The sequence below is a fragment of the Pan paniscus genome, chromosome 20, assembly GCF_029289425.2.
Source record: "Pan paniscus chromosome 20, NHGRI_mPanPan1-v2.0_pri, whole genome shotgun sequence".
In the NCBI taxonomy this organism is placed as follows: Eukaryota; Metazoa; Chordata; class Mammalia; order Primates; family Hominidae; genus Pan; species Pan paniscus.
Genome location: NC_073269.2, coordinates 19,406,713 through 19,432,005, shown reverse-complemented (window position 1 = coordinate 19,432,005; position 25,293 = coordinate 19,406,713). Strand labels below are relative to the sequence as shown.

The window sequence follows — 25,293 nt, the reverse complement described above, 5'->3', positions numbered from 1 at the left end:
ACTATTATTTATTTTATTTTTTTTTTTTTGGAGACGGAGTCCCGCTCTGTCACCCAGGCTGGAGTGCAGTGGGATGTTCTCAGCTCACTGCAACCTCCGCCTCCGGAATCAAGCTAACTGCAACCTCTGCCTCCCGAGAATCAAGTGACTCTCCTGCCTCAGCTTCCAGAATAGCTGGCATTACAGGTGCACGTCACCATGCCCAGCAAATTTATATATATATATATATATATATATATATATATATATATATATATATATATTAGACGGAGTCTTGCTCTGTCGCCTAGGCTGGAGTGCAGTGGCAGGCTCTCGCCTCACTGCAAGCTCCACCTCCTGGGTTCACGCCATTCTCCTGTCTCAGACTCCTAAGCTGGGACTACAGGTGCCTGCTACCACACCCGGCTAATTTTTTTATGTTTGGTAGAGACAGGGTTTCACCATGTTAGCCAGGATGGTCTCGATCTCCTGACCTCGTGATCCGCCCGCCTTGGCCTCCCAAAGTGCTGGGATTATAGGCGTGAGCCACCACGCCTGGCCTGTATTTTTACTAGAGACAGAGTTTTGCCATGTTGGCCAGGCCGGTCCCAAAGTCCTGACCTCAGGTGACCCACTCACCTTGGCCTCCCAAAGTACTGGGATTGCAAGCATGAGCCACCACACTCGGCCTTTTTTTTTGAGACGAGGTCTCACTTTGTCACCCAGGCTGTAGTGCAGTGGAGTAATCTCGGTTCACTGCAACCTCCACCTCCCAGGTTCAAGCGATTCTTGCGCCTCCTGAGTAGCTGGGATTACAGGTGCACACCACCATACCCGGCTGATTTTTGGCATTTTTAGTAGAGACAGGGTTTCTCCATGTTAGTCAGGCTGGTCTTGAACTCCTGGCCTCAAGTGATCCACCTGCCTCAGCCTCCCAAAGTGGTAGAATTACAGGTGTGAGCCACCACGCCCGGCTGGTGTGTATTATTATTATCTCCATTTTACAAATGAGGAGACCGAGGCACAGAAGAGGATGGGCTTCACACAAGGTCACAGAGCTGCTGAACAGCACAGGTTATGGAGAAAAAGAAGACCATTCTACCCCACAACCTCAGGTGGACTACGGATGGAATAAAGACTCAGGAAAAGTAACACCATAGAATGGGCCGGGCACAGTGGCTCATGCCTATAATCCCAGCACTTTGGGAGGCCAAGGTGGGCAGATCATGAGGTCAGGAGTTCGAAACCAGCCTGGCCAATAAGGTGAAACCCTGTCTGTACTAAAAATACAAAAATATTAGCCAGGCGTGGTGGCATAGCCTGTAATCCCAGCTACTCGGGAGGCTGGGGCAGGAGAATTGCTTGAGCTCAGGAGGCAGAGGTTGCAGTGAGCCGTGATCACACCACTGCACTCCAGCCTGGGCAACAGAGCAAGATTCTGTCTCAAAATAAATAAATAAATAAATAAAATAACAAAACCAAAAAACGTAGAATGAAGAAATGAAAATGGGGCCAGGCGCAGTGACTCACGCCTGTAATCCCAGCACTTTGGGAGGCCAAGGTGGGCGGATCACGAGGTCAGGAGATCAAGACCATCCTGGCTAACACGGTGAAGCCCTGTCTCTACTAAAAATACAAAAAATTAGCCATACATGGTGGCGGGCGCCTCTAGTCCCAGCTACTCAGGAGGCTGAGACAGGAGAATGGCATGAACCTGGGAGGCAGAGCTTGCAGTGAGCCGAGATCCTGCCACTGCACTCCAGCCTGGGAGACAGAGTGAGACTCCGTCTCAAAAAAAAAAAAAAAAAAGAAAAAGAAAATGTGGAAGACTCAGGTGCGGTGGCTCACTCATGCCTGCAATCCCAGCACTCTGGGAGGCCAAAGCGTGCGGATTACTTGAGGCCAGGAGTTCAAAACCAGTCTGGACAACATGGTGAAACCCGGTCTTCACTAAAAAATACAAAAAATTAGCTAGGCATGGTGACACATGCCTCTAATCCCAGCTACTCGGGAGGCTGAGGCATGAGAATCGCTTGAGCCTGCGAGGCGGAGGTTGCAGTGAGTTGAGATCACACCACTGCACTCCAGCCTGGGTGACAGAGTGAGACTCTGTTTCAAAAAAAAATAAAGAAAATGTGGAAGTATAAGTTTGCCATATAGGGATGAAAAGGCCTTCTTTTGTTTTGTTTTGGGAGATAGGGTCTTGCTCAGTCACCCAGGCTAGAATGCAGTGGTGTGATCATAGCTTACTGTAGGCTTGAACTCCTGGGCTCAAGTGATCCTCCCACTTCAGCCTCCTGAGTAGCTGGGACTATAGTCCAGTGCCTCCTTGTCTGGCTAATTTTTATTATTTTTTGTAGAGACAGGGTCTCATTATGTTACCCAGGCTGGTCTTGAACTGCTGGTGTCAAGCAATCCACCTGCCTCAGCCTCCCAAAGTGCTGGGATTACAGGCATGAGCTAGTGTGCCCAGCCAAGCATTCTTAATATAACTTCACAGTGAGTTCTATTATATCAAAATTAAGAATTTCCCTCCAATGAAGGATATCATGGGTGAAGCAAATTTTCCCCTGACAGAGTGGGAGGATAAATATACAATGTGTAAAACTGCACCTAGGTCATCAGGAGAGTTACATGGTTTAATAAATAGGAAGTTCTTGGAATGATGCCTGGCACATAGGAAGCTGTAGCTCATAGCTCACTGTAGCCTCGACTCCTGGGCTCAAGTGATCCTCCTGCCTCAGCCTCCCGAGTAGCTGGGACTGCGGGCACACAGCACCACACCCATTTTTGTAGAGACGGACGTCTTGCTACATTGCCTAGGCTAGTCTCAAACTCCTGCCCTCAAGGGGATCCTTTCAGCCTCAGCCTCCAAGTCACTGGGATTAGAGGCTGCAGCCACTGCACCCAGCAAAACAATGATGTTCTAATGCACACAACCTTCCCTTCTGCATGTGTTAGCTGGCATTCAAGGATGGAATTTTTTTCTTTTTTCTGTTTTTTCTTTTTCTTTTTTTTTGAGACGGAATCTCGTTCTGTTGCCCAGGCTGGAGGGCAGTGGCGCAATCTCGGCTCACTGCATGCTCCGCCTCCCCGGTTCACGCCATTCTCCTGCCTCAGCCTCCTGAGTAGCTGGGACTACAGGCGCCCACCATCACACCCAGCTAATTTTTGTATTTTTAGTAGAGACGAGGTTTCACCATGTTGGCCAGGCTGGTCTCGAACTCCTGACCTTGTGATCCGCCCGCCTCGCCCTCCCAATGTGTTGGGATTACAGGCGTGAGCCACTGCACCCGGCCTCTTTTTTCTTTTAAAGGAACAGAGGTAGCGCTCACATCTGAGCTGCTCACCATTGGACTTCCCAGCCTCAGCTTTTAGGCATTCCTCTTGAGCTATAAAATCAGGAAGGAGGGCTGGGCACAGTAGCTCACACCTGTAATCCCAGCACTTTTGGGAGGCCAAAGAGGGAGGATGGCTTGAGCCCAGGAGTTCGAGACCAGCTCTGTGCAACATGGTGAGACCCTGTCTCTATCAAAAAACAAACAAATGGGCCTGGCACAGTGACTCATGCCTGTAATCCCAGCATTTTGGGAGGATGGGGCAGGTGGATCACTTGAGGCCAGGAGTTCGAGACCGGCCTGGCCAACAGGATGAAACCCTGTCTCTACTAAAAATACAAAACTAGCCAGGTGTGGTGGCGGGCGCCTGTAATCCCAGCTAATCAGGAGGTTGAGGCAGGAGAATCGCTTGAACCTGGGAGGTGGAGGTTGCAGTGAGCCGAGATTGTGCCATTGCACTCCAGCCTGGGCAACAAGAGTGGAACTCTGTCTCAAAACAAACAAACAAACAAACAAAGGAACAGACCGCGTGCAGTGGCTCATGCCTGTAATCCCAGCATTTCAGGAGGACGAGGCAGGTGGATCACTTGAGGCCAGGAGTTCGAGACCAGCCTGGCCAACATGGCGAAACCCCATCTCTATTAAAAATACAAAAAATTTAGCTGAGCATGATGGCGCACGCTGTAATCCCAGCTACTCAGGAGACTGAGACGTGAGAATTGCTTGAACCTGAGAAGCGGAGGTTGCAGTAAGCTGAGATTGCACCACTGCACTGCAGCCTGGGTGACAGAGTGAGGCTCTGTCTCAAAAAAAGAAACAAACAAACAACAACAACAACAAAAATTAGCCAGGTGTGGTGGTACATGCCTGTGGTCCCAGCTACTCGGTAGGCTAAGATGGGAGGATTACTTGAGCCTAGGAGGCGGAGGTTGCAGTGAGCTGAGATCCTGCCACTGCATTCCAGCCTGGCCAACAGAGCTAGACACTGTCTCAAAAAAAAAAAAAAAAATTCAGAAAGGAGGTGCCCAGTGCTGCTCTGTGTCTTGAGCAATCCCACAATCCCATCACCCCTTCTCCGGGCACTTCCTCATCAGGAAACAGGAGCCAGTTGGAGTCTGGCTCAGGACTCTGCAGCCTCAGTCATGCTGTCCCCTGGGCTCAGCATCCCGTCCTCTCCAAGTGTGCAGGGGGCAGCTCAGATGCCAGGCTCAAGCAGGGCAGGCAGCACAGTCCCACAGAGGGTACTGGCCAGCCCAGGCAACTGATTGCTCAGTGGGATGGCAGAGGTCAGCAGAACAGGAAGGGACGGACAATAGCTGTGCCTGTTGCCTGGCCTGCCACAGCAATCTCGGTGTTTGCCAGCTGGGTGGGGCTGGCTAGGCAATCCTCAGCAGCAAAGCTCAAGGTTCCATCTCCCATTTCAGTTTGCCCCTCTGCAGGTCCTGGTGGGACTGATATGCACAACATCTCACCCTGGGAACTGCAAAGAACCAGTCTTTCTATGGAGCTTGAGCAGGGTCTCAGCACTTAGAGGCTTCCAGAAACTACAGTTCCCAGAACACACAGCATTCAGCCCCAGTTGCTGTCCAAGTGGCTGGGTTTGAACTAGAACAAGGAAATCTCACTTGTCCCGGGAACTGAGCGTCCTGGCCTGGTCCAGGTGCATTTGTGACTCTTGTTTCTTGGATCTGTGTCCACCTGATAAATCCCCCTTCCTTATAAACTACCTGGTCTATTTGTCCACACAGGTTTGCTGAGAACCTGCCGTGTGGCAGCCTGAGGTGGGAGTGAGGGGTTGACAAGAGAGACTCAGCCTCCACCCTCACAGTCAGATGGAGGAGACAGATCTATGAAAGGCTGGCTGGGTACCTTCTGTGACCTAGCACATAAACAAACCAACAAGCAGATAAACTATCTCACCCTTGTCTTTCATTGCATCTTGCCTTTCCACACTGATTTACTAGCTCCCACGATATTGCACTATCCTAAAGCGTGCTGTATCTCTCTGTCCGGCTTTTGCACGCTCTGTTACCTCTACCAGGAGCACATTCAGCTTATTCACTGACGCGTCTGCAGAGGTAGGACAGAGTCTGGCACGGAGCAGGGGGCACATTAAATATTTGATGAGTGAGTGAATGAATGAATGAATGAATGCCTTTGTCCATTGTACAGCCCAGGAAGCAGGGAAACTCGGGACCCTCCCTATTCATCTCGATCCCCCGCCCGCCCCCAGAGAATGAATGCATCTTTTTATCCGCTCCGAGGATGGCCAGGCTGGGGCAGAGGAGGCCGGGCAGGGAACTGGGTTGGGGACTGCCATTGACCCCCACCCAGGTCTCCTAAACGGTCCGCTTTCCTGGACGTCGGAAGTTCGAATCCTTTCTCCGAAACCTGGCCTAGGTCACCTGACTCCCCCGCCCCTCACCACCCAGGGCACCCGAGACTGACACTCAGCCGACAGCACGTGGTTCAGGGGCCCCAGCTTCCTTCCCATTGGCCGCTTGTCTCCTTCCTCCCTCGCGATTGGCCGGGGCCCAGCTGCAGCTCCCCCCCCTCCTCAGCCCTCCGGTGGTACAGCCAGCCGCGGCTTAGGCGGGGCGGAACGGTCCACTGCTTCGCGGCGCGGGGGGGAGTCGGGAAGAGCCGGGCGAGGCGGAGGGATCCCTCTGGAATGTTTCCGTCGGGTCCACCCGAAGCGGACGACGCGGATTGGCCGCGAGCACCGAGAGGCAGCCGCTGATTGGCCGGCCGCGGGCGTCGGCCCCGCCCCCCAGGCGCCGCTGCGGGAGAGGCCCGGGCTGGAGTTTGCGGAGGGCCGAGCCGGGTGCGCACTGGGAGGCGGAGGCAGCGGCGGCGGTGGCGGCGGTGGCGGCGGTGGCGGTGGTGGCGGTGGTGGCGGTGGTGGCGGTGGTGGCGGCGGCGGCGGAGCAGGTGAGTGGCCTCTGCGGGAAGGATGTGTCTGCTCCGGGGGTCGCGGGCCTGCGAGGATCCGGCCGATCCTGCAGGGTGGGGCCGGCGCCGTGGACGCGACTGGAGGTCTAGGCTGCGCGCGGGGATGCCGGAGGCCCCTTCCCAGGGGAAGCGGGGGTGGGGGGTGGTGGGGGCAGCTCCCTTCCTGCTGGCGGGCAGGGGACAAACGCCTCCCAACGCTGGGCTGGGGTTTCTGGGCTTGCCCCTCCCCCCGTCCCCCGGCTGGACTGTCCCCATCCCAGCGTGGACAGGCGCGGGGTCAGTGTTTCTGACCCTTTCCTGGGCACTTCCCCTGAGCTAACCGCGTCTGAACCCTCCAGGGCCTTGGGGGGGACGCAGTGAGGACCAGGGTCTGAATAATAATCATCATGAAAAACTCCACCTCAGCTAGCATTTATTGGAGAGCTTCCGTGTCAGGCATTTACCATGAGGATAATTGACTCTAAACACCTCATGGGAGGTGCTGTGCCTTCTTGTAAAAAAGGTGAGGCAGCCTACCCAGAGAGGTGGAGTGACTTGCCCAAGGTCACACAGCTAGTAACTGGCACATCTGGGACTGGAACTCATGCCCCAGGGTCCAGAACTGGAGTCACACCCACTAGACTGGATACCAATAACTCCACTTGTTGCTGAGTAGCTCCGGCCCCCTACCCCTCCCACCCCCTACCCCGTACTCATCATCAGGGCCACACCTGCTGGTCTTTTGCTTTACCAGCCACTCAAACAGGAAGCTGCCCTCCTTTTCCTTCTCCCCAGAGCTGGAGAGGGCAGGTCTAACTACCTGGGTCCAGAGAAGAGAGTGACGTCTGCAGGGGCCAGGATGCTGGGGTCTGGGCCCACTGGGTCCCCCCCTGGCAACCTGGGCCGAGGCTGGGAAGTAGGCGTTCTCCCCGGAAACACCCAGGAGCCGGTTTTTCAAGAGTGAATCAGAGGCCTCTTTCCCTCCTTCTCTCCAAAGCAATACTGTGCTGGAACGGGGAGCCTGGGCGTGGTTTCCCCCTTCCCCTAGCTTCTGTGTGCTCCCAGGAACCCCCTTCCCCTCCTCCTGCTGGCCACACTGCTTCTGTGTGGCCGTGGGGTTGCTAAGTTTCAGGCCCTTCCCAGGATGAGGGGGTGAGGATGCTGAAATTCCAGCCCAAACACTCAATATCCGGGCTGAAGTGGCTCTTCATCTCTGTGTTCAGGTGTGAGGGGAGCCAGGGAAAGTGGGGAGCCTAGGACAGTTGGCAACCGCACAGCAGGCATGTTTAGGGGGCTGTTTCAAGGATGGGGAGCACAGAGAGCAATCAGAACGAGGACCTGAGACACATTCATTCACTCAGTCTACAAATATTTAGTGAGCACCTGCTACATGCATGTGCTAGGCACTGTTCTTGGCACAGAAAATGCAACAGTGAACAAAACAAAATCCCTACTTTTGAGGAGTTGGCACTCTGAAAGGAAGGAAGCAGCCAACAAACAAGTTAGCAAGTAAATAAAGAAGATAATTTCAGATGGCACTAAGTGGTATGAATAAAATATGAGCGGGTGGTACTGTAGAGAGTAGTTGTGGGCAAGGGGTGCCAGCCCCGCAAAGATCAGACAAGGGGGCCGGGCGCGGTGGCTCACGCCTGTAATCCCAGCACTTTGGGAGGCCGAGGCGGGTGGGTTGCTTGAGGTCAGGAGTTTGAGACCAGCCTGGCCAACATGGGGAAACCCTGTCTCTACTAAAAATACAAAAATTGGCCAGGGGCGTGGCTCACCCCTGTAATCCCAGCACTTTGGGAGGCTGAGACAGGTGGGTCAAGAGGTCAGGAGTTCGAGACCAGCCTGATCAACATGGTGAAACCCCCTCTCTCCTAAAAATATGAAAATTAGCTGGGTGTGGTGGCGCACGCCTGTAAGCCCAGCTACTCAGGAGGCTGAGGCAGGAGAATCGCTTGAACCCGGGAGGTGGAGGTTGCAGTGAGCTGAGATCGTGCCACTGCACTCCAGCCTGGGCTACAGAGCGAGACTCCATCTCAAAATAAAAATAAAAATAGGCCAGGCGTGGTGGCTTATGCCTGTAATCCCAGCACTTTGGGAGGCCGAGGCAGGCAGATCACCTGAGGTCAGGAGTTCAAGACCAGCCTGACCAACATGGAGAAACCCTGTCTCTACTAAAAATATAAAATAAGCTGGGCGTGGTGGCACATGCCTGTAATCACAGCTACATGGGAGGCTGAGGCAGGAGAGAATCGCTTGAACCCGGTAGGCAGAGGTTGCGGTGAGCCAAGATCGCGCCATTGCACTCCAACCTGGGCAACAAGAATGAAACTCCGTCTCAAAAATAAATAAATAAATAAAAATAAATAAATACAAAATAAAAATACAAAAATTAGCCGGATGTGGTGGTGCGTGCCTGTAATCCCAGCTACTCAGGAGGCTAGGGCAGAAGAATCGTTTGAACCCAGGAGGTGGAGGTTGCAGTGAGCTGAGATGGCGCCACTGCACTCCAACCTGGGTGACAGAGCAAGACTCCATCTCGAAAAAAAAAAAAAAAGAGAGATGGGCAAGGCCAAGGTCTTTAGGCTGGACCAAGTTTGGAATCACATGGTTGGAGCAGAAGATGAACCCAGAGCAGCGATTCTGCAGGGGTTTGTGGGTCACAGTAAGGAGTTTGCAGTTTTTCTTCCAGAAGGTCGGAAACTATTGTAAAGTTTCAGGCAGGGCAGTGATGCCATCTGGTTTACGTTTTAAAATAGAGACATGAAGTTAAATGACAGCCTGAAGCTGGAAGACAAGAGTTCTGTCAGGGCAGCATGCAATTAAGTTCATGGGCCTGAGCCATCTGTACCACAGGGGCGGTTCCAGCATGCTGGGGCAAGCCTGGGAGGCTTCGTGGAGGAGTGGGCCTGGAGTAGGTATTGGCAGGCAGAGAGGGTTGGGATATTCCTGGGCAGGGCAGGGCAGGGGCAGGGCAGAGGAGGAGACACCCATAGTAATGACAACAGCGTCCTTAAATGGAGTCTGAGGCAGAGTGTAGATGGGATACGTGGGTAATCTCTTTGGATTTCCACAACCACCTTGAGAGTGACAGGAATTCCACCCATTTTTCAGATGAAGAAACTGAGGCCCTGTGATGTGAAGTGACTTGCCCCCCGGCCACGCAGCTGGTAAGTGGCAGGGGTGGGATTTGAACCCAGGCCACGAAGCCTCTTATGGCCGTGGCAGGCAGATTCATTACTCACTCACTTTCCTCACTGCTGTTAATGCCTCCTCACGGGTGGGGACACAGAAGCTGGCATGAACCAGGGAAGTGGGTGTGGGCAGAGAGAGAGAGTAAGGAGGCTGGGAATTGGTGGTCAGGATGTAGGGATCTTGGGAAAAGGAGGAAGCTTGAATCTTGGTACAGATGGCAGTAGCAAGGCCGGGCGCAGTGGCTCACGCCTATAATCCCAGCACTTTGGGAGGCCGAGGCAGGTGGATCACGAGGTCAGGGGATCGAGACCATCCTGGCTAACATGATGAAACAGCGTCTCTACTAAAAATACAAACAATTAGCTGGGCATGGTGGCGGGCACCTGTAGTCCCAGCTACTCGGGAGGCTGAGGCAGGAGAATGGCGTGAACCCGGGAAGCAGAGCTTGCAGTGAGCTGAGATCGCGCCACTGCACTCCAGCCTGGGCAACAGAGCGAGACTCCGTCTCAAAAAAAAAAAAAACAAAAGATGGCAGTAGCAGTAATTGTCACCAATATTTATGCAACCCTTATTGTGTGCCAGGACTGTTCCAAGCTCATGCATGATTTCCTTGGAGCTCAGAGAGGTTAAGACCCTTGCCCAAAGTCACACAGCTATTAAGAGATGAAGCCAGGTTCCAGATTCATGTTTTTAGTTTCCTGCCTCCCAGTGCGTAGAGCTGGCGGAATTGGAGGGATGATGAGGGGTCTTTTCTTTTTTCTTTTTTTTGAGATGGAGTCTCACTCTGTCACCCAGGCTGGAGTGCAGTGGCACGATCTTGGCTCACTGCAAACTCCACCTCCCGGGTTCATGCCATTCTCCTGCCTCAGCCTTCCGAGTAGCTGGGACTGCAGGCGCCCGCCACCACGCCTGGCTAATTTTGAAAATATATGGCTGGGCGTGGTGGCTCATGCCCACCTTGGCCTCCCAGAGTGTTAGGATTACAGGCAAGAGCCACCACGCCCGGCCGACACTGATTTTTCTTTCCAGCGAGGTCAGAGCCCGGGGAGGGGTCAGAGCAGAGACAAATGCGACATGACTTATGTTTTACAGGACCATTCTGGCTGCTGTCTGGACAAGAAGTCGTAGGGGGTGAGGGTGGAAGCTGGGAAACCCACAGGAGGCAACCACACTAGTTTAGGTAAGTGATCATGGAGATGGACCAGGTGAGATGAGAGGGTGTGTTAGGGGACAGACAAATGAATGGATGCATGAGACTAGGTGCAGGCTGGGTGCAGTGGCTCACACCTGTAATCCCAGCACTCTGGGAGGCCAAGGCAGGCGAATCACCTGAGGTCAGGAGTTCCAGACCAGCCTGGTCAACATGGAGAAACCCCATCTCTACTAAAAATACAAAAATTAGCCAGGTGTGGTGGCGCGCACCTGTAATCCCAGCTACTCAGGAGGCTGAGACAGGAGAATCGCTTGAACCTGGGAGGTGGAGGTTGCAGTGAGCCGAGATCGCGCCATTGCACTCCAGCCTGGGTGACAGAGTGAGAGTTCATCTCAAAAAAAAAAAAGACTGGATGCGGCCAAGCTGAATCCAGCATGGCCCCCTGGAAGAGACCATTGGATAGGAGGCACCAGGAAGTCCCTTTTACATAAGAAAATATAGGCTGAGCGCAGTGGCTCACACCAGCCTTCTTTGGCTCACACCATGTTGGCCAGGCTGGTCTCAAACTCCTGACCTCAGGTGATCCACCTGCCTCGGCCTCCCAAAGTGTTAGGATTACAGGCGGGAGCCACCGCCCCTGCGCCCGGCCTAACTAATGTATTTTCTTTCATTCTTTTTTTTTTTTTTTGAGATGGAGTCTCCCTCTGTCACCCAGGCTAGAGTGCAGTGGCATGATCTCGGCTCACTGCAAGCTCCGCCTCCCGAGTTCACGCCATTCTCCTGCCTCAGCCTCCCGAGTAGCTGGGACTACAGGTGTGTGCCACCACGCCCGGCTAATTTTTCTTGTATTTTTAGTAGAGACGGGGTTTCACTGTGTTAGCCAGGATGGTCTCGATCTCCTGACCTCGTGATCCACCCGCCTTAGACTCCCAAAGTGCTGGGATTACAGGCGTGAGCCACCGCACCTGGCCTTTTTTTTCTTTTTGAGACGGAATTTCGCTCTTGTTGCCCAGGCTGGAGAGCAATGGCACGGTCTCAGCTCACCTCAACCTCTGCCTCCCAGGTTCAAGCGATTCTCCTGCCTCAGCCTCCCTAGTAGCTGGGATTACAGGCATGTGCCACTACACCCAGCTAATTTTGTATTTTTAGTAGAGATGGGGTTTCTCCATGTTGGTCAGGCCAGTCTCGAACTCTCGACCTCAGGTGATCCGTCTGCCTCTGCCTCCCAAAGTGCTGGGATTACAGGTGTGAACCACTGTTCCTGGCCTAACTAATGTATTTTCTTTTTTTTCTTTTTGAGACTGAGTCTCTCTCTGTTGCCCAGGCTGGAGTGCAATGGCATGGTCTTGACTCACCGCAACCTCCACCTCCCAGGTTCAAGCAATTCTCCTGCCTCAGCCTCCCCAGTAGCTGGGATTACAGGTGCCCACCACCGTGCCTGGCCTAATTTTTTGTATTTTTAGTAGAGACGGGGTTTCACCATGTTGGCCAGGCTGGTCTCGAACTGCTGACCTCGTGATCCACCCGCCTCGGCCTCCCAAAGTGCAGGGATTACAGGTATGAGCCACTGCACCTGGCCAACTACTGTATGTTCTGGAGAACTAATCCGGGCTCTTGAGAGCAAGCACTCATTGCTTCCAGAGCTACTTCAAGCCATTCAGGAGAGATCTGGCCCCATAACACAGACACCTCCCACTAGGCCCCACCTCCCAACACCACACCACCACTTTGGGGATCAAATTTTAGCATGAGTTTCTTTTTTTTTTTTTTCCTCCTTGCCATGTTTCACATTTAATAAGATTCTTTCACTTTAATACATAAAACCCTTTGAAATCAATGTCAACCAGGAAAATTCATGTTAGAAAAAATTGGAATGAGAGCTAATATTGTATATTCAGAACATCTGAAAAAGCATTTTTGACTATTACAAAAGTTTATTTAACAAAAAGTCTAATATGAAAATGTACATGACCTAATTTTTACATCATAGTAAAACAGGCCCTATGGAGAGAGGACATGGGTTTCTCTGCTGAACAGCCATTATTTATACTCATTCCAAGGCTTCTAACATGATGATACTATTTCCTCATATTTCCACCATTCCAATATTTTTCTGTTGTCCACTAGTCGCCATCTCCACACATTCATCTATCACAAGGTTCATAAAGGGATCAAATCCCCGCAATATTCCTTGGACATGTCTGCCACCATTTAATTTCAATGAAAACTTCTTGTCCATAAATTTTTTCAACTCAAGAGGGTGAGCTTTGCTCATGGTGTATACTCCATGGGCTCACAGATGCCTTGGAACAGAACGCACGGCTTCCCTCACGCTACCGTGGTAGGCCCAGCATCTTGTGCCTGGCGTCATCGACCTCGTTAGCCAATCGATTGTTCTAGCATGAGTTTCAATGGGGCAAACCTTATCCAAACCATAGCAGGCTGGGTGTGGTAGCTCATGCCTATAATCCCAGCACTTTGGAAGGCCAAGGCGGGAGGATTGCTTGAGCCCAGGAGTTCAGGACCAATCTGGGCAACGTAGTGAGACCCGTCTCTACAAAAAATAAAAATTAGCTGGGCGTGGCTGTGAACACCTGTAGTCTCAGCTATTCAGGAGGTTGAGACAGGAGGATTGCTTGAGCCCAGGAATTTGAGGCTGTAGTGAGCTGTGATCACATCACTCCACTGCAGCCTGGACGACAGAGTGAGACCCCATTAAAAAAAAAAAAATCAGGAAAACATGGCAACCTGTTACCTCCCTGCCCTCATGTTCTCACTATCCCCCCTTCAATCACTGTTCCAACCCCACAGGCCTCCTCACTGTTCCTCAAACATGCCAATTGCATGCCCAGTTCAGGGCTTGGCTTTTCTTTCTTTTTTTTTTTTTTTGTTTAGACCGAATCTCGCTCTGTCGCCCAGGCTGGAGTGCAATGGCGTGATCTCAGCTCACTGCAACCTCAGCCTCAGGAGTAGCTGGGATTACAAGCATGCACCACTACGCCCAGCTAATTTTTGTGTTTTTAGTAGAGATGAGGTTTGCATGCACCACCATACCTGGCTAATTTTTGTATTTTTAGTAGAGACGGGGTTTCACCATGTTGGTCAGGCTGGCCTCAAACTCCTGACCTCATGATCCGCCTGCCTTGGCCTTCCAAAGTGCTGGGATTACAGGCATGAGCCACCGCGCCTGGCTAGGGCTTTTCTTTGTTTTTTTGAGATGGAGTCTCGGTTTGTCACCCAGGCTGGAGTGCAGTGGTGTGATCTCGGCTCACTGCAACCTCCGCCTCCTGCATTCAAGTGATTCTCCCACCTCAGCTTCCCGAGTAGCTGGGATCACAGGTGTGCACCACCACGCCCACCTGTGTATTGTATTTTTAGTAGAGATGGGGTTTTGCCATGTAGGCCAGGCTGGTCTCGAACTGCTGACCTCATGTGATCCGTCAACCTCAACCTCCCAAAGTGCTGGGATTACAGGCTTGAGCCACCATGCCCAGCCCCAGCTCAGGGCTTTTCTACTGGCTGTTCTCTCTACTTGGGACGTTCTTGCCCCAAATCATTGCATGAATGCTTCGTCCTGTGGTTCAGGTCTCAAGTTCAGCTTCACGTGCTCAGAGACGCCCTCACTGATCTTGTCTATAGAACTTGTCTTGCTTTGTCTCCATATCACTATTAAAAATTATATGAGGCTGGGCACAGTGGCTCATGCCTATAATCCCAGCTCTTTAGGAGTCCATGGCAGGAGGATTACTTGAGCCCAGGAGTTTGAGACCAGCCGGGACAACATAGCAAGACCCTGTCTCTAAAAAACAAAAATAAAAAAATTAGCAGGGCATGGTGGCAAGCACCTGTGGTCCCAGCTACTCAAGAGGCTGGGGCGGGAGGATCACTTGAGCCCAGGAGGGCAAGGGTGCAGTGAGCTCTGATTGCACCACTGCACCTCAGCCTTGGCAACACAGCAAGACTCTGTCAAAAAAAAAAAAAAAAAAAGAAGAAAAAAGGAAAATAAAGGAAAAAATTTATATTAGACATTTACACATTTCCCTGCTCCCTGTGCATTTCCTCTTCCGGACTGTCCACTTCTGGAGGTCATGTGCAGAGCCCCAGCTAGCCTATATAGCGTCTGTGAGTGAATTAGAAAGACATCTCTTCGGCCGGGTGCAGTGACTCATGCCTGTAATCCCAGCACTTTGGGAGGCTGAGGCGAGCGAATCACGAGGTCAGGAGTTCGAGACCAGCCTGGCCAACATAGTGAAACTCCATCTCTACTAAAAACACAAAAAAAATTAGCTGGGCATGGTGGCGTGCACCTGTAGTCCCAGCTACCTGGGAGGCTGAGGCAGGAGAATTGCTGGAACCTGGGAGGCGGAGCTTGCAGTGAGCCAAGATTGCACCACTGCACTCCAGCCTGGGCAACACAGAACGGACTCTGTCTCAAAAAAAAAAAAAAAGAAAGAAAAAATGAAAGGCATCTCTTCCTCCTGGCAGACACCACACCAAGAAATGTAGCTTGGCAGGCAGTGCGCAGACCGAATTTCAGTCCTACTTGCCACCTTGGTCTAGTAATTTTGCACAGTACACAACTTGTGTAACTGAACATGGTGGCCCTAGTCAGGGATCTTGCTTTTTTTATTGAAGACAGTATCTAAAATGGTGCACAGAATATAGTAAGTACTAAAAAGAAAAAAAAAATTGTTTGAAGGGAGGGGAGAATGGAGAAAGAGAGAAATAAAGAAGCGGGCCGGGCGCGGTGGCTCATGCCTGTAATCCCAGCACTTCAAGAGGCTGAGGCGGGTGGATCACTTGAGGTCAGGAGTCTTCTGTAGTCACAGCTACTTGGGAGGTTGAGGCAGGTGAATCGCTTGAACCCAGGAGGCGGAGGTTGCAGTGAGCTGAGATCGCACCACTGCACTGCTGCTTGGGTGACAGAGCAAGACTCTGTCTCAAAAAAAAAAAAAAAAGAAAGAAAGAAAGAAAGAAAGAAAGAAAGAAACAGAAAAAAAATGTACGTGGTGTAGAAAACAACCGCAAAAGTTTTAGTGGCTGAATTCAGCAAAGATTTGCTTTTTCTTCCTGCTACACTTCCATTGCGGCTCAGCAGGGGGCGCCATTCACCGTAGTCATTCAGGGCCCGGCCTCATAGAGTCGCCACCATATCAAGTGTTGCTCATCACCCTGCCTGGGAAAGATAGATCTCTGGAGGCTCCAGCACTTAAATGCCTCAGCCCAGAAATGTCATGTGCCACTTCCTCTCACAACCTATTTGCCAGAAATAATCATTTATCTGCCCAGTCACAAGGAGGCCAGGAAGTGCCATCCACCTGTTTGGTCCAAAGGGGGAGAGTCAGAAATTTTTTGCACACAGTGTTAGTGACTGTGGCTGAGAGGAAAATAGAAGCGTAGTTGCTTTGAGGCTCCATTTTCTCATCTGTTCAATGGGCATAATTACAGCATAACGTGATCCCTGTGTTACAGTGTGGTGTGAGGGTTAAGGAAGGTCACAGGCTGGGCACGGTGGCCCATACCTGTCATGCCAGAGCTTTGGGAGGCCAAAAGCTCCTTGAAGCCAGGAGTTCCAGACCAGCCTGGGCAACACAGAAAGATCACCTCCTTGCCAGGCGCGGTGGCTCACGCCCGTAATCCCAGCACTTTGGGAGGCCGAGGCAGGCAGATCATGAAGTCAGGAGATCGAGACCATCCTTGCAAACGTGGTGAAACCTCGTCTCTACTAAAAATACAAAAAATTAGCTGGGCATGGTGGCGGGCACTTGTAGTCCCAGCTACTCCAGAGCCTGAGACAGGAGAATGGCGTGAACCCTGGAGGTGGAGCTTGCAGTGAGCCGAGATCGCGCCACTGTACTCCAGCCTGGGTGACAGTGAGACTCTGTCTCAAAAAAAGAAAAAAAAGAACTCCTTTCTCTCTCTCTCCCTCTCTCTGTCTCTCTCTCTCTCTCTCTCTATATATATATATATATTTGTTTATTTATTTATTTATTTATTTTTTGAGACGGAGTCTATCTCTGTCACCCAGGCTGGAGTGAGTGCATTGGCACGATCTCTGCTCACTGCCAACCTTCGTCTCCTGGGTTCAAGCAATTCTCCTGCCTCAGCCTCCCCAGTAGCTGGTACTACAGGCGTCTGCCACCATGCCCAGCTAAGTTTTGTACTTTTAGTAGAGATGTGGTTTCACCATGTTGGCCAGGCTGGTCTCGAACTCCTGACCTCAAGTGTTCTGCTCACAGCCTCCCAAAGTGCTGGGATTACAGATGTGAGCCATCGCACCAGGCCTACAATAAAATTAAAAAAAAAAAAAATAGTCGGGTGTGGTGGTACATGCCTGTAGTTCTAGCCACTTGGGAGGCTGAGAATGGAGGATGGCTTGAGCCCAGGAGGTCAAAGCTGCAGTGAGCCATTATCGTGATCACCCCACTGCACTCCAGCCTGGGGACAGAGCAATAAGAGACCCTGACTCTTTTATTTATTTATTTTTATTATTTTTTTTTTGAGACTGAGTCTTGCTCTGTTGCCCAGGCTGGAGTGCAGTGGTGCAATCTCAGCTCACTGCAATCTCTGCCTCCCGGGTTCAAGCGATTCTCTTGTCTCAACCTCTCGAGTAGCTGGGATTACAGACTCCCGCCACCACGGCCAGCTAATTTTTGTATTTTTAGTAGAGACGGAGTCTCACCATGTTGGCCAGGCTGATCTCCAACTCGTGACCTCAGGTGATCCGCCCACCTCAGCCTCCCAAAGTGCTGGGATTACAGGCGGGCACTGTGGCTCATTCCTGTACTCCCAGCACTTTTGAGAGGCCGAGGCAGGAGGATTGCTTGAGTCTAGGAGTTTGAGATCACTCTGGGCAACATATTGAGACCCCTCATCTCTGCAAAAAGTGTTTTTTGTTTTTTGTTTTTTGGTTTTTTTTTTTGAGATGGAGTGTCATTCTGTCACCCAGGCAATGGCACGGTCTCAAGCTCACTGCAACCTCCGCCTCCCAGGTTTCAGGCAATTCTCCTGCCTCAGCCTCCTGAGTAGCTAAGACTACAGGCACATGCCACCACACCCGGCTAATTTTTGTGTTTTTTTGGTAGAGACAGGGTTTCACTATGTTGGCCAGGCTGGTCTTGAATTCCTGACCTCGTGATCCACCCGCCTCAGCCTCCCAAAGTGCTGGGATTACAGGCATGAGCCACCGCGCCCGGCCTGCAAAAAGTTTTAAAACGTTAGCTGAGCATTAGGTACAGTGGTTCATGCTTTTAATCCCAGCGCTTTGGGAGGCTGAGGTGGGCGGATCACTTGAGGTCAGGAGTTCAAGACCAGCCTGGCCAACTTGGTGAAACCCCATCTCTACCAAAAATGTAGAAATTACCCCGGTGTGGTGGCACACACATGTAATCCCAGCTTCTTGGGAGGCTGAGACAAGAGAATCGCTTGTACCCGGGAGGCAAGAGATTGCAGTGAGCTGAGATTGCACCACTGCACTCCAGCCTGGGCAACGGAGTGAGACTCAGTCTCAAAAAAAAAAAAAAAAGGAGTCAGGGTCTCTTCTTCAAGAATCACTTGAACCTGAGAGGCAGAGGTTGCAGTGAGCCAAGATCACACCGTTGCAATCCAGCCTAGGGGACAGAGTGAGACTCCATCTCAAAAAAATAAAATAAAATAAAGTTTAGCTGAGCTTCATGGCATGTGCCTATGGGCCCAGCTATTTGAGAGACTGAGGTGTGAGGATCCCTTGAGCCTGGGAGATCAAGGCTGCAGTGAGCTTTAATTATACCACTGCACTCCAGTCTAAGTGACAGAGCAAGACCCTGTCACAACAACAAATGAAACACACAAGGAAGGTCACAAAGCAATAATCCTAGCTGGTATTATTATTATTATTATTATTATTATTATTATTATTGAGACAGAGTCTTGCTCTTTTGCCCAGGGTGGAGTGCAGTGGTGTGATCTTGGCTCACTGCAACCTCTGCCTCCTGGGTTCAAGCAATTCTTATGTCTCAGCCTCCTGAATCACTGAGATTACAGACATGCGCCACCATGCCTGGCTAATTTTTTTGTGTTTTTGGTAGGGATGGGATTTCGACATGTTGGTCAGGCATCTCGAACTCCTGACCTCAAGTGATCCTCCCGTCTCAGCCTCCCACAGTGCTGGGATTACAGGTGTGAGCTTTTTATTTTATTTTATTTTATTTATAGACGGAGCCTTAGTCTGTCACCCAGGCTAGAGTGCAGTGGTGCGATCTTGGGTCACTGCAACCTCCACCTCCCCAGTTCAAGCTATTCTTGTGCCTCAGCCTCCCAAGTAGCTGGGATTACAGGTGCGCACCACCACACCCGGCTAATTTTTATATTTTTAGTAGAGGTGGGGTTTCACCATGTTGGCCAGGCTGGTTTCAAAGTTTTGACCTCAAGTGATCCGCCCACCTCAGCCTTCCATAGTGGTGGGATTACAGGCGTGAGCCACCGCACCCAGCCCTATTATTACTTTTATATAAGTGTCCTGTCACTATACAAGAGATGAGGATTTCAACCGAGGCCAATTTGTTCTCTGAGTATTTCCTTGGGCGTGTATGGTTCGAGTAGTGTGGGAGGGGCACCCAGGGCCTCTGCCCAGGCCCTGAGCCCCACTTCCTGTCCTGCAGATCTTCTGGTGACCCCACTTCTCGCTGCTCATGCCGCTGGGACTGGGGCGGCGGAAAAAGGCGCCCCCTCTAGTGGAAAATGAGGAGGCTGAGCCAGGCCGTGGAGGGCTGGGCGTGGGGGAGCCAGGGCCTCTGGGCGGAGGTGGGGCGGGGGGCCCCCAAATGGGCTTGCCCCCCCCTCCCCCAGCCCTGCGGCCCCGCCTCGTGTTCCACACCCAGCTGGCCCATGGCAGTCCCACTGGCCGCATCGAGGGCTTCACCAACGTCAAGGAGCTGTATGGCAAGATCGCCGAGGCCTTCCGCCTGCCAACTGCCGAGGTACCCACTGGGGAGCCGGGCACCAGGGTCCCTGATGGTGGACCAGAGGTCTGGGCCTGCATCCTGTTCATGAGCTGGGGCTCAGATGCCGAAGCTACAGATGCTGAGCCTGGGCCCCACTCAGTGGTGGGGGCCAATGGCCCGGGCTGGATGCTGAGTTCCCATGAGGCACTGGGAGGCTTGTGCCCCTGTGAATTGTGGGGAACTGGAGGCCAGGGCTGGATGCTGAGTTCCCATCAGGCACTGGGAGACCTGTGCCCCAGTGGATTGTGGGAGCTGATGGCCAGGGCTGCATGCTGACATCCCATCAGGCATTAGGAGGGGTGTACCCCCAGTAGATTGTGCAAGACTAGGGGTGGATGCTGAGTTCCCAACAGGCACTGAGAGACCTGAGCTCCAATGGACTGTGGGAGGCCAGGGCTGGATGGATTGATTGGATGGATGGATTGAGAGGCCTGCATCCCAGTCGATTGTGCAAAACTGACGACCAGGGCTGGATGCTGAGTTCCCATCAGGCGTTGGGAGGCCTGCACCCCAGTAGATTGTGGGGAGCTGATGGCCACAGTTAAATGCTGAGTTCCCATCAGACACTGAGAGGCCTGCACCTCTACAGACTGTGGGAGCTGATGGCCAGGGCTGGATGCTGAGTTCCTGTCAGGCATTGGGAGGCCAGTGCCCCATGAGATGGTGGAGGCTAGAGGCCAGATACAAGATGCACTTCTCCGTGATGCCTTGGAGAAACTCAACGCTGTGGGAGGCAGGCTTGCCTGGTGCCAAGCACTGTGGGGATAGATGGGAGGGGGTCAAGGAGGGCAATAGTGGGTTTGAGCAAGAAGTAGACGCAGGGGTCTCCATAAGTGGGATGAGTTTCTGTGTCCTCCACAAGCATTTCCTGAGCACTCACTGTGTGCCAGGCTCCATTCCCTGAAAGCAGCAATGAGTTTTTTTTGTTTTTTTTTGTTTTTTTTGTTTTGAGATGGAGTCTTGCTCTGTCACCAGGCTGGAGTGCAGTGGCACGATCTTGGCTCACTGCAACCTCCACCTCCTGGGTTCAAACCATTTTCCTGCCTCAGCCTCCCGAGTAGCTGGGATTACAGGCGCCCGCCACCAGACCCAGCTAATTTTTGTATTTTTAGTAGAGACAGGATTTCACCATGTTGGCCAGGCTGGTCTCGATCTCCTGACCTCGTGTTCTGCCCACCTCGGCCTCCCAAAGTGCTGGGATTACAGGCGTGAGCCACCGCACCTGGCACAGCAATGAATTTTTGCTAGGACGGAAATCCTAGCTGGGTACAGTGGTGCACACCTATAGTCCCAGCTACTTGGGAGGTTGAGATGGGGGGATCACTGGAGCTCAGGAGTTCCAGGCCAGCCTGGGCAACATAATGAGGCTCCCATCTCTAAAAAAAATTATTTTAACTATGTGGGTGTGGTGGCACGTGTCTGTGGTCCCAGCTACTCGGGAGACTGAGACAGGAGGATCACTTGAGCCCAGGAGTTGGAGACCAGCCTGTGCAACATAGTGAGACCCCATATCTCCACAAAAAATACAAAAATTAGCCAGGCATGGTGGCGAGCACCTGTAGTTCCAGCTACTTGGGAGGCTGAGGTGGGAGGATTGCCGGGATCCGGGAGGTTGTGGCTGCAGTGACTATGATCGCACCACTGCACTCCAGCCTGGGTGACAGAGCAAGACCCTGTCTCAAAAAGCGAAAGGAAAACTAAATCCTAGTCCTAATGTGGGCCCTGCCCTGGCCCTGGCTCAGTGCGTGATCAGCTACTGGGATGGAATCCCCCTAGTCCTCTCCCAGCTCTCTCCCTTAGCCCTCCAGTGGTGATTAGAAAAGGGGGAGGGAGGGGGAAGAGGTTTCAGCGTCTCCCACCCCTGCAGGTGATGTTCTGCACCCTGAACACCCACAAAGTGGACATGGACAAGCTCCTGGGGGGCCAGATCGGGCTGGAGGACTTCATCTTCGCCCACGTGAAGGGGCAGCGCAAGGAGGTGGAGGTGTTCAAGTCGGAGGATGCACTCGGGCTCACCATCACGGACAATGGGGCTGGCTATGCCTTCATCAAGGTGCCTGGGGAGACAGGGCACCCCGGAGGCCTGGGAGCGAGGGTGGGCCATGGGACCCCGGAAACCAGGGCAGAGCCCCAAGGGCTGATGACTCCCTGCCCCCGCAGCGCATCAAGGAGGGCAGCGTGATCGACCACATCCACCTCATCAGCGTGGGCGACATGATCGAGGCCATTAACGGGCAGAGCCTGCTGGGCTGCCGGCACTACGAGGTGGCCCGGCTGCTCAAGGAGCTGCCCCGAGGCCGTACCTTCACGCTGAAGCTCACGGAGCCTCGAAAGGCCTTCGGTGAGGAGCCGGCCCCTGGACCTCCCCAGTGGCGCTGCTCGCATGGGCGCAGGCGGTGGTGCCGGGAGCGGCCAGCAGGTGGCGCCCAAGCCTGGCCTGCCGAAAGGGAAGGGATTGCAGCTCCTCCCGGCCCCAGACGGGGTGCTGGCCCTTGGCCCAGCCTGGGAGAAGGGCGGGGGCGAGGAGGAAGTTGCCCTCACACCTAGCTTCCAGGGGCCATTAGCCCAGCCAAGCGCCCTCAGCCCTGGCCAGCCCCCCATCCCCAACAGGCCAGGCTTGACTGCTCAGTGCCAGCCCCTCCACTTTTCCATCTGGCTTCACTAACTCTCAGGAATGGGCCCCAGGCCCCTGAGGTGGGGGTGGGGGACTAAATCACTTCCCTGGGCAGGTAGGGCTGGTCTGTGGCCCAGCAGCCATACCCCCTTGGCCAAGAGGAGACGGACTCAGGCAGCTGGAGACTCAGGCTGGGGTACACCTGCTTCCTGTCCCCCAGCCCCTGGGAGCAGAAGTGGCCCCTCCAGTCTCCCCTCCAGCATTTCCTATTCCTGGCCCCCAGCTGTTCCCCCTGCTCTGCCCCACATCCATGCCAGGCCTGAGTCAGGATTCCTGCCCTCCTGGGATCACCCCGGCCCCAGCCCCCAGAAACTTGCAGAAGCCTGGAGAAGTTTGGGGTGGTGGTGAAAGCCAGGAAGGACAAGTCCTGCCCAGAACGTGCTAAAACCAAGCTTCCCCCACACTCACTCCTCTCCTGCCTCCCACAGACATGATCAGCCAGCGCTCAGCGGGTGGCCGCCCTGGCTCTGGCCCACAACTGGGCACTGGCCGAGGGACCCTGCGGCTCCGATCCCGGGGCCCCGCCACGGTGGAGGATCTGGTGAGTGCTCCAGCCGGACCCTATCTCCGGCATCCCTTCCCTTTCTTTTTTTTTTTTTGAGACAGAGTCTCACTCTTATCACCCAGGCTGGAGTGCAGTGGCTCAATCTCGGCTCACTGCAACCTCTGCCTCCCAGGTTCAAGCGATACTCCTGCCTCAGCCTCCCAAGTAGCTGGGATTACAGGTGCCCACCACCATGCCCAGCTGATTTTTGTATTTTTAGTAGAGATGGGGTTTCACCATGTTGGCCAGGCCAGGAGTTGGTCTCGAACTCCTGACATCAGGTGATCCAGCCTCCTTGGCCTCCCAAAGTGCTGGGATTATAGGCATGAGCCACCGCGCCCAACCCTCCCTTCCTTTTCATAACCGGCAGCATTACCTGTTAGCTGAGGGGACTCTGGGCAGACAGCCTGGATTCTAGTCCACTTCTGCCACTTCCCAGCTCCCAGGGACCTTCCTTGGGCACATGGGCCTCAGTTTGCCCATCAGTAAAATGGGGATGAGCTGAACACCGATACCACCTTCTCAGGGTTGTCCTGAGGTCTAAATATGAATATATGTAAAGTGGTGACAATGGCAGTCCGTCCAATTACTATGTATATTCACATTGTTATGATGTCGCTGTCACCCCTCCCCGGCCCCCAGCCCTCTGCCTTTGAAGAGAAGGCCATTGAGAAGGTGGATGACCTGCTGGAGAGTTACATGGGTATCAGGGACACGGAGCTGGGTGAGTGAGGGCTGCCTGGGGGAGGGGGCATCTAGGTCTGCTGGGGGCCGAATCCACCCTGAGCCCCTTGGTCCCTGGTGTCATTTGTGCCTCCGTTCTGCCCCCTCCCCCAATAGCGGCCACCATGGTGGAGCTGGGAAAGGACAAAAGGAACCCGGATGAGCTGGCCGAGGCCCTGGACGAACGGCTGGGTGACTTTGCCTTCCCTGACGAGTTCGTCTTTGACGTCTGGGGCGCCATTGGGGACGCCAAGGTCGGCCGCTACTAGGACTGCCCCCGGACCCTGCGATGATGACCCGGGCGCAACCTGGTGGGGGCCCCCAGCAGGGACACTGACGTCAGGACCCGAGCCTCCAGCCTGAGCCTAGCTCAGCAGCCCAAGGACGATGGTGAGGGGAGGTGGGGCCGGGCCCCCTGCCCCGCTCCAATCGGTACCATCCCCTCCCTGGTTCCCAGTCTGGCCGGGGTCCCCGGCCCCCCTGTGCCCTGTTCCCCACCTACCTCAGCCGGGTCAGGCACAGGGAGGGGAGGGATCAGCCAAATTGGGCGGCCACCCCCGCCTCCGCCACTTTCCACCATCAGCTGCCAAACTGGTCCCTCTGTCTCCCTGGGGCCTTGGGTTCTGTTTGGGGGTCATGACCTTCCTAGTTTCCTGACGCAGGGAATACAGGGGAGAGGGTTGTCCCTCCCCCCAGCAAATGCAATAATGCCCTCACCCCTCCTGAGAGGAGCCCCCTCCCTGTGGAGCCTATTACCTCCGCATTTGACACGAGTCTGCTGTGAACCCCCCAACCTCCTCCCCACCTCCCATCTCTCCCTCCAGGCCCATCCCTGGCCCAGAGCAGGAGGGAGGGAGGGACGATGGCGGTGGGTTTTTGTATCTGAATTTGCTGTCTTGAACATAAAGAATCTATCTGCTGTTGGACCTGTGTGGCTTCGGGGTGGGAGAGGGGGAAGATTGGGGCTGAGAAAGAATTCAGCAGCTGAAATCCATCTTCCGCAGGCTCCAAATTGAATTAGGAGCTGGCACCAGGCCACCTGCCCCCTCCCACTGTTCCTTCTGGCTGCAGGCCACCAGGCTTCCAGGCAGGGCCAGAGCTTCCTGGACTACTGAGGGTTCAAATCCTGCCCCCTCTCCCACAAGGCCTCCTACCCCCTGGAGCTTCACAAGGCTGCTGTCTGCAGCTGGTGACAACCCCCGGACCGTGGGGAGCACCAGGGCATTGAAACCTGGCTTGGAAATAGAAAGATGGAACCTCAGGCCTGCCAGAGCCCCACCCCTACACCGGGAGGTTGGGGGCAGGCGTGATGCAGCCCCCACCCCACCCGGCCCAATGCTGGACACGCAGGCGTCCATGGGGCACCCTGCTTTGCCCTAGACATAAACCCAGCATACTTGTTTTGACAACCCACTCATCTTCGAGGATTGAGGGTGATCAGGGAAAGGCGGGGTGGGACCCTGGCCAGACCTGGAGGGAAGGGAAGGGATTGAAGCAAGGGGCACTGGGCCAGAGGGCCCCACAGGAATGCTTGGGGGTGAGCCGAGAGGCTGTGGGGAAGTCCGAGGCCAGCTTGCAATCCTCGTTCCAAAAGGCGGGCGGGCACTGGGCCACCAGGAAGAGGGGAAGGGGGAAAAGGGGAAGACCCTGGGGGCTGGGTGTTGGTGGACAGACCCGGGTGGAGTCGGGGAGCCGCAGTCCTGGTGACTCAGGGCATCCCTGGGCACCTGTGGGCTCCTCGGGTGTCTGTGCTGGGAGCCGGTTGCAGTGGT

The 25,293-nt window shown here is 53.6% G+C and overlaps 2 protein-coding genes across 6 annotated transcripts; one reads left to right on the top strand and one right to left on the bottom strand.

Moving 5' to 3' along the window:
• Positions 1-6,106: 6,106 nt before the first annotated feature.
• GIPC1 (GIPC PDZ domain containing family member 1) lies at positions 6,107-24,445 on the top strand. Of its 5 annotated transcripts, XM_063599961.1 has the most exons (10): positions 6,175-6,248; positions 9,366-9,421; positions 10,539-10,626; positions 18,666-18,756; positions 19,239-19,556; positions 21,448-21,633; positions 21,741-21,921; positions 22,683-22,795; positions 23,441-23,522; positions 23,639-24,445. In XM_063599961.1, the coding sequence occupies exons 5-10, from the start codon at positions 19,269-19,271 to the stop codon at positions 23,788-23,790; spliced, it is 1,002 nt and encodes a 333-aa protein (XP_063456031.1). In that variant the 5' UTR covers positions 6,175-6,248; positions 9,366-9,421; positions 10,539-10,626; positions 18,666-18,756; positions 19,239-19,268; the 3' UTR covers positions 23,791-24,445. The 5 variants fall into 5 exon arrangements, with proteins under 5 accessions (XP_034801229.1, XP_063456031.1, XP_063456032.1 ...); XM_034945338.4 differs by lacking the exon at positions 18,666-18,756 and having other exon boundaries at positions 6,107-6,248; XM_063599962.1 differs by lacking the exons at positions 6,175-6,248; positions 18,666-18,756 and adding an exon at positions 12,063-12,156.
• LOC112437898 (putative small nuclear ribonucleoprotein G-like protein 15) lies at positions 12,514-12,921 on the bottom strand. Its single transcript, XM_063599964.1, has one exon. The coding sequence runs from the start codon at positions 12,872-12,874 to the stop codon at positions 12,686-12,688; it is 189 nt and encodes a 62-aa protein (XP_063456034.1). The 5' UTR covers positions 12,875-12,921; the 3' UTR covers positions 12,514-12,685.
• Positions 24,446-25,293: the final 848 nt, after the last annotated feature.